The sequence below is a fragment of the Balaenoptera ricei genome, chromosome 2 (assembly GCF_028023285.1).
Source record: "Balaenoptera ricei isolate mBalRic1 chromosome 2, mBalRic1.hap2, whole genome shotgun sequence".
Classification (NCBI taxonomy): domain Eukaryota; kingdom Metazoa; phylum Chordata; class Mammalia; order Artiodactyla; family Balaenopteridae; genus Balaenoptera; species Balaenoptera ricei.
In genome coordinates, this window is record NC_082640.1 from 117079399 (window position 1) to 117091152 (window position 11754).

At 36.5% G+C, this 11754-nt stretch overlaps 1 protein-coding gene across 1 annotated transcript; it reads left to right on the forward strand.

Moving 5' to 3' along the window:
• The first annotated feature begins 2819 nt into the window (after positions 1 to 2819).
• Positions 2820 to 10210, forward strand: LOC132360133 (calmodulin-regulated spectrin-associated protein 1-like). Its single transcript, XM_059915220.1, has 2 exons — positions 2820 to 2945; positions 9486 to 10210. Exons 1-2 carry the CDS (start codon positions 2820 to 2822, stop codon positions 9996 to 9998), a joined length of 639 nt encoding a protein of 212 aa, XP_059771203.1. The 3' UTR covers positions 9999 to 10210.
• The last annotated feature ends 1544 nt before the right edge of the window (positions 10211 to 11754 follow it).

An 11754-nucleotide genomic window follows, 5' to 3' on the forward strand; every position in this document is an offset into this window, starting at 1 on the left:
ATGCTCTTTCTGGAGGAAGGAAGCCAACTAGTAAGATTCTATCTGAATATACTTGTGAGGTAGCCTAAGCTGAGCAAATTAGATAGCTATGTGGTGGTGGGGAGATAGCCAATCAATATACAACATCCCAACAACAGCATCACACATATAAGTGAAGAAGCCATCTTGGACATACAGCCAAGTTAGATCTTCAGATGACTCCAGCCCCAGCCATCATCTTGCTGCAAAGGCATAAAACACCTAGGTGAGAACTTCCCAGGTGAACCAAGGAAACCCATAGAACCTTGGGAGACAGTACGTTATTGTTTTAATCCATTGGGTTCTCGAGTGGTTTGTTACATGGAGAGGGAACTAAAACACACTCTCAGTTAAACAAGGACGATGTTGACAATACTGTTCACTGTTAAGAACTCAAATCGCTTGTGGTTAAGCCAAATGTCTCTGGCTCAATTTTCCACCGGTGTAAGAAAGAACTAGTCATTAATAGTAACGTATTTATATATATATATATATATATATGTGTGTGTGTGTAGTGTGTGTGTGTATGTGTATGTATATATGCATGTGTATATATTGATATATGTATATGTGTAGCAACATACATATTTGGGAATTTTTAGTCCACATTATGCAACTCTATCACCATGCTGAATAATCCTGGATTCTAAAATCTTTCCAAATAGGTGGTATTTCCATCCCTTTAATAATCCGAAGTTGTTTTTAAACTTTATGTGTAAAATATTAACTGATTATGTTAATTACATAAATTTATAAATTGATAAATGTCTTGTATTTACAGTAGCAGAATATTTAAGTCAAAGTTAAAAGTGAAAGAAAAGGCAGTTATTTTTTAAAAATTGAAACTGCATTAATACCCTTAATTCTGAAGCTATACCAATGTGTTTGATTGAACTAAGTTTTTGGATTTTAGTTCAGCCCTTAGATACCATTAGAGAATTATTATGTGAATTGTTATCTGCTACTTTTTCACTCGTCTTGTTTTTGGAAGCAGGGAGTTAGGTACCATCAATAATTGGATGTTTAAAATAAAGGCATAAGTTTTTGTTAAACTAATAATATTTCACCTTCATAAAAGAACACTTAAAATGTATTATTCTAAAATTGATTCTACAGTTTAATTTATTTAGCACAATTTTCTTATTTGATCATATATTTAAAGTTTTCAAAGCAAAATTGTCTATAAAATATTTATATTACAGAAAATGTGGAAAATTCAGAAAAGTTTAAAGAAGAAAATCATCTCCCATATTTTCAATATCTAGGGACAGCTGATATTAGTTAATGCTTTGGCAATTTTCCTAGAAGTGTTACATAATGGTGACTTTATGGCATTTATAAGATTATATGATGCTATTAAAAACAGATTTCTGGGAATTCCCTGGTGATCCAGTGGTTACGCCTTGATGCTTTCACTACCAGGGCCCCGGTTTAATCCCTGGTCAGGGAACTAAGATCCCACAAGCCATGTGGCACAGCCAAAAATTAAATAATTTTTTTTTAATTAAAAAAAAACAGATTTCTTATTATAAAACAACATATGTTTATTTGAAAAAGTTTGGAAAACAAAGAAAGATGTAAAGTAAAATATTAATCACTTAGAATCCAGTTCCCAGAGATAGCATTCATATCTTAGTGTATTTCTTTAGATATTTCATCTATACATTTTAATATGAAGATGATAGTTCTGTATAAAGTATTTAAAGCATAATAATTCCAGGTCCTAGATGCACAGTGATGTGGAAAAAAATCCTGGGAAGAAATAATTTCTTCCACTGAGTGGTATATTAGTTTTTAACAATAACTTAGTTCATATATTATACATTATATATGTTTTAAATATGCAGAATATTTTAAAATTTTTTGGTTTAATTTTTTAAATTTTTCTAGTTGATGTCATTTATTTGAAACCTCCCTCCTTTTCTAATACAGGCTTTTAGTGCTATAAATTTCTTCCTCAATATTGATTTAGTGGCATTGCACAGATTTTTATATGCTCTATTTTCATTTTTACTCATTTTAATACACATTATTTACTTTAGAGTTCCTCTTTGACACGTGGGTTATATAAAAGTGGGTTATTTATAGTAATGGATTTGGAATTTGCAGTTTTTTTTTTTTTTTTTACTTGAATCCATTGAAGCTGAGACTTGCTTTTACCCTAGAATATGGTCTATTTTTGTACTTATTTGGTGTGCGCTTGAAAAAGTATGTGTTTTGCTGTTGTTGGGTGGTGTTTTATAAAGGTCTGGTAGTTCAAGTTGGTTCATAGTGCTATTCAGGTCTTCTATATTCTTATTGATTTTATGTCTTCTTGTACTGTCAATTACTAAGGGAGTAGTATAGAAATGTCTAGTGAGAATTGTGGATTTGTCCATTCCTCCTTACAGTTCTATCAGTTTTTGCTTCGTGTGTTTTGAAACTTTGTTATTAGATGCATAAAGGTTTATGATTCTTATGTCCTCTTAACAATTCTCCTTTATCATTATTAAATGATCTTCCTTATACATGGTAACATTTTTTGCCTTGAAATTTACTTAAGTCTGCTATTAATGTGACGACCCTGGTTTCTTTTGATTAGTGCTAGCTAGGTGTTATGGGCTGAACTATAAGTTCGTATGTTAAATTGAATATATTCCCTTAAATTCATATGCTAAAATTCTAAATCCCGATAACTCAGAACATGCCTGTATTTGTATGTAGAATCTTTAAAGAGGTAATTAAGTTAAAATGAAGTCATTGGGGTGGACACTGACCCAGTATGACTGGTGTCCTTATAAGAAGAGGAAATTTGAACATACATGGGTACAGAATTAAGACCATGTGAAGATACAGGAGAAGATGACCATCTACAAGCTAAGAGAGACACCTCAGAAGAAACCAATCCTGCCAGCACCTTGATCTTGGGACTGCTAGCCTCTGAAACTGTGAGAATATATATTTCTCTTTTTTAAGCCATTCGGTCTGTAACTAATAAGCAAGGTATATCATTTTCTAACCTTTAACTTTTTGAACTATTTGTCTATTTATATTTTGGTAGATAACATACAGATAAGTTTTGCTTTTTTTTATTGAATCTGACAATCTCTGCCTTTTATTGGATGTTTAGCTCATCTGCCTTTATGTGATTATTCGTATGGTTACGCTTAAGTTTGTCATGCTGCTAATTTTATACTTGTCCCACTTTTTTGGTTGTTTTTCCTTTCTTCTTCTCTTTGCCTTCTTCTGGATTGAGAAATTTTTTATAATTTCATTTTTTTCTTTGTTGGCTTGTTAAATATGACTTTTGTTATTTTAGTGGTTGCTTTAGGCTTTATAGTATATATCTTTAATTTATCAGAGTCTAGCTTCAGGTGCTATGACTTCCCAGATAATATAAGGACCTTATAAAAATAAACTTCCATTTTGACCGTTCTGGCCATTACACTTTTGTCATAAATTTTCCTTTTCATATTTTATAAGATCACACCATATTTTAATTTTTTATCAGTGATGTTTTAAAGATTTCTATGTAACAAGTAAAATTCTTAAATATTTACCTCTGCACTTACCATTTTTAGTGCTCTTCATTCCTTTGTGTAGATTCATTTTTTAAATGTTATCATTTTCCTTCAACTGAGGTACTTTCTTTTAGTGTGATTCCTTTGAGATGAATTATTTCACCTTTTATATCCTGAAAAAAGGAAGTAGTTTTTCATTTTCATTTTTGAAAGATTTTTTCTGTTGAGTATAGATTTCTTTCAACATTTTGAGGAGTTGCTGTCTTCTTGATTGCATTGTTTTTGGCAAGAAGTCTGCTGCCATCCTTAACTTTGTCCCTCTGTTTGTTTCTCTGGCTGCTTTTAAGATTTTCTCATTTTTTATTGTGGTAAAATATACATAGTATAAAATTAACCATTTTAACCACTTTTATTTTTATTTATTTTTTCCTTTATGATTTATTACAGGATACTGAATATAATTCCCTGTGCTATACAGTAGGACCTTGTTGTTTACCTATTTTATATGCAGTATTTTGTATCTGCTAATCCCAAACTCCTAATTTAACCCTCCCCTGCCCCCTTTCCCCTTTAGTAACCATAAATTTGTTTTCTATGTCTGTGAGTCTATTTCTCTTTTATAAATAAGTTAATTTGTATCATATTTTAAATTCCACATATAAGTGATATTATATGGTACTTGTCTCTCTCTTTCTGACTTACCTCGCTTAGTATGATAATCTCTAGATCAGTCCATGTTGCTGCAAATGGCATTATTTCATTCCTTTTTATGGCTGAGTAATATTCCATTGTGTGTGTATATATATATATATATATATATATATATATATATATATATATACACCACATCTTCTTTATTCATTCGTCTGTTAATGGACATTTAGTTTGCTTCCATGTCTTGGCTATTGTAAATAATGCTGCTATAAACATTAGGGTGCATGTATCTTTTAAAATTCTAGTTTCTCTGGATATACACCCTGGAGTGGGATTGCTAGATCACATGGTGACTCTATTTTTAGCTTTTTAAGGAACCTCCATGCTGTTTTCCATAGTGGCTGTACCAATTTACATTCTCACCAGAAATGTGGGAATATAAAGGATTCCTTTTTCTCCACACCCTCTCCAGCATTTGTTATTTGTAGACTTTTTAATGATGGCTATTGTGACCACTGTGAATTGATACCTCTTTGTAGTTTTGATTTGCATTTCTCTAATAATTAGTGGTGCTGAGTATCTTTTCATGTGTTTGTTGGCCATCTGTATGTCTTCTTTGGAGAAATGTCTGTTTAGGTCTTCTGCCCACTTTTTGATTGGGTTGTTTGTTTTTTTGTTATTGAATTGTATGAGGTGTTTGTATATTTGGGAAATTAAGCCCTTGTTTGTCACATCATTTGCAAATATTTTCTCCCAGTCCATGGGTTGTCTTTTCATTTTGTTTATGGTTTCCTTTGCTGTGCAAAAGCTTATGAGTCTGATTAGGTCCCATTTTTATATTTTTGCTTTTATTTCTATTGCCTGGGGAGATTGATTTAAGACAATATTGATACAATTTATGTCAGACAATGTTTTGCCTGTGTTCTCTTCTAGGATTTTTATGGTGTCCTGTCTAATATTTAAGTCTTCAAGCCATTTTGAGTTTATTTTTGTGTATGGTGTGAGGGAGTGTTTAACTTCATTGATTTACATGTGGTCATCCAGCTTCCTCAGCACCACTTGCTGAGGAGACTGTCTTTTCTCCATTATATATTCTTGCCTCCTTTGTTAAGATTACTTGACTGTAAGTGTGTGGGTTTATTTCTGGGCTATCTGTTCTGTTCCATTGATCTGTATGTCTGTTTTTGTGCCAATACTGCACTGTTTTCATTACTGTATCTTTGTAGTATTGTCTAAAGTGTGGAACAGTTACGCTTCCTGCTTTGTTCTTTTTCCTCAGGATTGCTTTGGCAATTCTGGGTCTTTTATGGTTCCATATAAATTTTAAGATTACTTGTTCTAGTTCTGTGAAAAATGTTATGGGTAATTTCATAGGGATTACATTAAATCTGCAGGTTGCTTTGGGTCATATGGCCATTTTAACAATGTTAATTCTTCCAATCCAAGAGCATGGGATATTTTTCCATTTCTTTGTATCATCTTCAAGTTACTTTATCAGTGTTTTATAGTTCTCAGCATAGAAGTCTTTCACCTCCTTAGTAAAGTTTATTCTTAAGTAATTTACTCTTTTGATTCAATTTTAAAAGGGATTGTTTTTTTACATTCCCTTTCTGATATTTCACTGTTAGTGTAATAAAATGCAACATATTTCTGGATATTAATCTTGTATCCTGCTACCTTGCTGAATTTGTTTATCAGTTCTAGTAGTTTTTGTATGGAGTCTTTAGGGTTTTCTCTATATAGTATTGTCTCATCTGCCTAGGACTTCCAAAACTGTGTTGAATAAAAGTGGTGAGAGTGGGCATCCTTGTCTTGTTCCAGATTTTAGTGCAAAGTCTTTCAGCTTTTCACCACTGAGTATAATGTTGGCTGTGGGTTTGTCATATATAGCTTTTATTATGTTGAGATATGTTCCCTCTGTACCCACTTTGGTAAGAGTTTTTATCATGAATGGATGTTGAATTTTATCAAATGCTTTCTCTGCATCTGTTGAGATGATCATGTGGATTTTGTCTTTTCTTTGGTTGATGTGGTGTATCACATTGACTGATTGGAGATGTTGAACTATCCTTGTGACCCTGGGATGAAGACAACTTGGTCATGGTGTATGATCTTTTTTATGTGTTATTGGATTTGGTTTGCTAATATTTTGTTGAGAATTTTTGCATCCATATTCATCAAAGATTGTAATTCTCTTTTTTGGTAGTGCCTTTGTCTGGTTTTGGCATCAGGGTGACGGTGGTTTCATGGAATGAATTTGGGAGTGTTCCCTACTCTTCAGTCTTTTGGAAGAGTTTGAGAAGAATTGGTATAAGTTCTTCTTTTTATGTTTGGTAGAATTCCCCAGTGAAGGCATGTGGTCCTGGACTTTTGTTGGCAGGGAGTTTGTTTTATTACAGATTCTGTTTCACTTCTAGTGATTGGTCTGTTCAAATTATCTATTTCTTCTTGATTCAGTTTTGGTGGGCTGTATGTTTCTAGAAACTTGTCCATTTCTTCTAGGTTGTCCAATTTATTGGCATGTAATTGTTCATAGTATTCTCTTGTGGTTTTTTTGCTTTTCTGTGGTGTTGGTTGTTATTTCCCCTCTTTCACTTCTAATTTTGTTTATTTGGGTCCTCTCTCTTTTCTTCTTGGTGAGCCTGGCCAGAGGTCTGTCAGTTTTCTTTCCTTTTCAAAGAACAGCTCTTGGTTTTATTGATTTTTAAAATTCATTTCTTTAATCTCTGTTTCATTAATTTTCTCTCTGATCTTTATTTTTTTCTTCTGCTGACTTTAGGTGTTGTTTGTTCTTCTTTGTCTAATTTTTTTAGGGGGTAGGTTAGGTTGTTTTTTTGCGGGGGGAGCGTTTCTTGTTTTTTGAGGAAGGCCTGTGAACTTCCCTCTAAGGATTACTTTTGCTGCATCCCATAGATTTTGTATTTTTATTGTCATTTGTCTCAAGGTATTTTTAAATTTCTGTTTTGATTTCATTGTTGACCTGTTGGTTTTTTAGTAGTATGTTGTTTAGTCTCCATGTAATAGGTTTTGTCCCCTTGTTTTTCTTTTTCTGGTTGATTCTAGTTTCATGCCAGAAACTAGTCATTGTCAGAAAAGATGCGTGAAATAATTTCTAACCTCAAATTTGTTGAGGCTTGTTTTGTGCCCTAGTTTGTGGTCTATCCTACAGAATGTTCCATATGCACTTGAAAAAAATGTGTTTTCTTTTCTTTCTATGGATGTAATTTTCTGAAAATATCAATTAATTCTAACTGTTCCATTGTGTCATTTAAGATTTCTATTGCCTCATTGATTTTCTGTCTGGAAGACCTGTCCATTGATGTCAGTGGATATCTATGATATGTATCTGTCTTCTACTATTATTGTATTCCCATCAATTTCTTCCTTTATGTCTCTTAGTTTTTGTTTTACATATTTAGGTGCTCCTACATTGGGTACATATATGTAATATCCTCTTTTTGAATTGATCCTTTTATCATCATATAGTGCCCTTCTTTATCTATCTGTATGACCTTTGTTTTAAAATCTATTTTGCCTGATATGAATATTGCTACCCCCAATTTCTTGTCATTTTCATTTGCATGAAATATCTTTTTCCATCCCCTCACTTTCAATTTATGTGTGTTCTTTGCCCTAAAGTGGGCCATTTGTAGGCAGCATATTAGAAGGTCTTGTTTTCTTATACAATCTGCCACTCCATATCTTTCGATTGGAGCATTTACTCCATTGACATTTAAGGTAATTATTGATAGATATGTATTTATTGCCATTTTAAACCTTGTTTTCCAGGTGATTTTGTGTTTCTTCTTTGTTCATTTTTAAAAATTTTTGTTTTTCCTTTTGTGGTTTGATGGGTTTCTTTTGTTTTGTGGTTATGTTCTCTTCTTTTTGGTTTTTGTGAATCTGTTGCATGTTTTTGATTTGTTGTTGCCCTGTTTTTCAAGTATGTTAACCCATTACTATATCTACTTGTTTTAGACTGGTAGTCATATAGGTTCAAACACATTCCCCCCCTCCCCAAAATCTACATTTTCTTCCTCCCCTTCCCCACATTTTATGATTTTGATGTCCTCTTTTATATCTCCATATTTATCCTTTTGCTCTTTGTTGTAGTTATCATTGCTTTCATAAGAATTATTATTATTATTATTATCCATGTACTGGTTTATTTAAGTAATTTCCAATTGTGATTTTCTCTGTCCTATAGATTCTTGCTTCTTTTCTATTTAGAGGAGACCTTTCAGTGTTTCTTTTAGGATAGGTTTAGTATTGCTGTATTCCTTTAGTTTTTGCTTGTCTGAAAAATTCTTTGTCTCTTCTTCTGTTCTAAATGTTAATCTTGCTGGGTAGGGTATCCTAGCTTGCAGGGTTTTCCCTTTCAGGACTTTGAATATATCCTGTCACTTCCTTCTGGCCTGTAATGTTTCTATAGAGAAATCAGCTGATAGCCTTACGGGGGTTCCCTTGTAAATAACTCTTTGTTTTTCTCTTGCTGCCTTTAGAATCCTCTCTTTATAATTAACTTTACCATTTTAAATATACTATGTCTTATAGTGGGTCTCTTTGGGTTCAGGTTGTTTGGGATCCTCTGTGCTTCCTGTACCTAGATATGTTTCCTTCTTTAGGATTGGGAAATTTTCAGCCATAAATTCTTCAAAAACATTTTTTTCTTTGCTTTTTTTTTCTTCTCCTCCTGGGATCCCTATTATGTGTAGATTGGCATGCTTTATATTATCTCATATGTCTCTTATATTGCTTTCATTTTTTTTCTTTTGTCTTTCTGTCTCCTATTCTGATTGAGTGATTTCCCTTATTCTAGCCTCTAGGAAAACTTATTCGTTCTTCTGCATTATTCAGTTTGCTATTTATTGCCTTTACCTCAGCTTTCGTCAAGGCAAATGTGCTTTCTAATTTTAATTGGCTCTTCTTCATAGTTTCTAGTTCCCTTTTACAGTAATCTGTGTTTCTATCAATAGCCTTTCTTAATTCCTTCAGTATTTTTATTATCTCCTTTTGGAACTTGGGACCTGGTAGGCTGGAGAGGTCTGTTTCTTTGTTTGTTCTTTCAAAGGAATTCTCTTGATTTTTTAGTTGGGAGTGGTTCCTCTCCTTCTTCATTTTACTTATATTCCCCTGACTCTGTGGGTTTAGGAGAAACTGTTATGTGCTGTAATCTACCTTGAAGGGATGTTTTTATGTGAGGGCATCCCTGTCTAACCTGCATGAGTTATATTTTTGGTGTGAGGTCTGTTTTTAGTATGGATGCCTGCCACATCTTCTCTCGGTGGGTGCTGGCTGTTATCCCGTTGATAGGGGGTGTCATTGGTGTTGTGCAGGAGCACGGACAGAGACTGGGAGACGGCGTCCGCCACGTCCTCCCTTGCCTCGGTGGCCGAGTACACAGGTCCCAAGCTGTTTAAGGAGCTTAGCAGCAAATCAAACAAACCGATTATTCACAATGCTATATCCCATTGCTGTCTGGCCAGAAAGGTGAATGAACCTCACAAGAATTCAATATTAGAGGAGCTGGAGAAGTGTGACGCGAATCACTACATCATACTGTTTCGTGACGCCGGCTGCCAGTTCAGGGCACTTTATTGCTACTATCCCGACACTGAAGAAATCTACAAACTGACTGGCACGGGGCCAAAGAGCATCACCAAGAAGATGATCGACAAACTTTATAAATACAGCTCAGACCGAAAACAGTTCAACCTGATCCCGGCCAAAACCATGTCCGTCAGTGTGGACGCGCTCACCATTCATAACCACTTGTGGCAGCCCAAGCGGCCCTCGGTGCCAAAGAAGACGCAGACTCGGAAATGACCCCGGTGCGGCAGGAGCCTGAGGACGCGCCAGCTGGCTCGATATTTATTATTTTCCTCCTTTTGGGTACGAAGTGTGCAAAGTCACAGACCTTTTTCAAAGAGGCTTCTAGACAGCACAAGAAAACCCTCCCTTAGGTCCCAGCACACAGGACGGCAGGTGGAGCCGGAGTGAGGACTCAGCCCCGTTCCCAGCGGCTCGCGGCCGCCGTGGTCACCGCTGCGCGGAGGCTCCCAGACGAGGGGTGCGTGCCCAGGAACTCCAGGCAGCGGATTCCTTTTACTTGAAGTTCTCCTTCGGTATAACTTAAAAGTGATTTCCTTTGCTTTCTTGCCTCTCAACTCATCCCCTTTTGCACATGACCTGACACCCCTCTTGTTGGCCAGCTGTAATCTCGCGAGATTATAGGACTGAGACTCGATCTTGGGTCAGGGTTTTTGAATGTCTGTAGGAAAGGAGCTCGTGTTGGGGAAATCGTTTTCATTTGAGAAATTGTATATTTATTGATTGTGTCTACTGCCAAAGTTTATATCCAATTCTAAGATTTCTGAAAAAAATTCTTGTTTCCAAATGCTTTGGTGCAATGTTTAGTGGCTGTTTATTAAACTCTTTCTGAATTGTAAAAAAAAAAAAAAAAAGAGAGAGAGAGCCTCCACTGAATGTTGAGCAGGGGCCTCCTCTTTGCTCTTTGGTTGTTGCAGCCCTGTCTGAGGCATGGTCTGCTCCCAAGTTGTTGGAGTAGAAGCCCCCAGATCCATTTCTGAGCTGTGGTGTGAGGTAGGCAGGACTTGGGGCACTTTTGCTGGGAGAGGAGGCACTGAATATTTCTCTGCAGGAGATGTCCACCTGGAGGTGCGCTCTGTGATGTTGCCTTCCACCCGTTGTGTATGCTCGCAGAGTCCACTCTTGTTGGCACTGCCCTCAGCCCCACCTCAGCTGTGGGAATGCAGGAAATCAGCCTGGGTGTCCCTCAGCCAATGTGCTCACAAAGCCACCAGCGCAGATTTGTTGGCACAGATCTGCTGAAGTCAGGCACCAGGACCACTATAGTCATGCACCTCGACCTGCTGTGGGAACTATGGAATCAGCCCAGACCCTGGCCCTGTCTCCGTGTGCATACCCCTGCAAAGCCAGCAGTTGCTAATCTAGGACCAGCCCCAGACACCAAAGCACCAATAATCGCCTCAGATGTAAATGAGCCTTCTATGACAGGGCCCCACTCCCCCTTTGTGCATGCATTTACAATGGGGCTTTTATGATGGACCAGGGCTCGGCCTGTGTACACCCCTAGTTGTGGGACCACACTTCAGCCCCTTTAGGTTGTTTCTGCGTAGGCAACTCCAGTTCTTTCCCCGGGTCTGCCCACTGAAGCCCAAGTTCCAGCACCCACTCCCCGCGCACACCAGCAGACATGAGTCTTGGGCTGAGGAGTGCAGGGAAGTGGCCAGGTCCCTCTGTGCTGGTCTTTCTCTCTTCTCTCTGTTCTGCCTGCCGCAATTCAGCTGCTGCGCTCTCCTCTGAGCCCGTGAAGCTCTCTTTCTATCCCAGCTGATCTCTCAGCTGGTGAAGGGAGTTCCCAGGTTGAAGGAACCTTTCCTCTTTCACAGTTCCCTCCCATGAGCACAGGCCCCATCCCGATTCCTTTCTTTTTTTTCTTTCATCCTACCCAGTTTATGATGATCTTTCTTGCAATTTTGGTTGTATGAGATCTCCTGCCAGCATTTAGTAGGTCTTCTTTGAGAACTGTTCCACATGC

Coding starts and splice junctions, on each gene's coding strand:
- LOC132360133 (XM_059915220.1), top strand. CDS start 2,820: ATGGGTACAGAATTAAGACCATGTGAAGATACAGGAGAAGATGACCAT. Junction 2,946..9,485: donor GACTGCTAGCCTCTGAAACT/GTGAGAATATAT, acceptor TCCCGTTGATAG/GGGGTGTCATTGGTGTTGTG.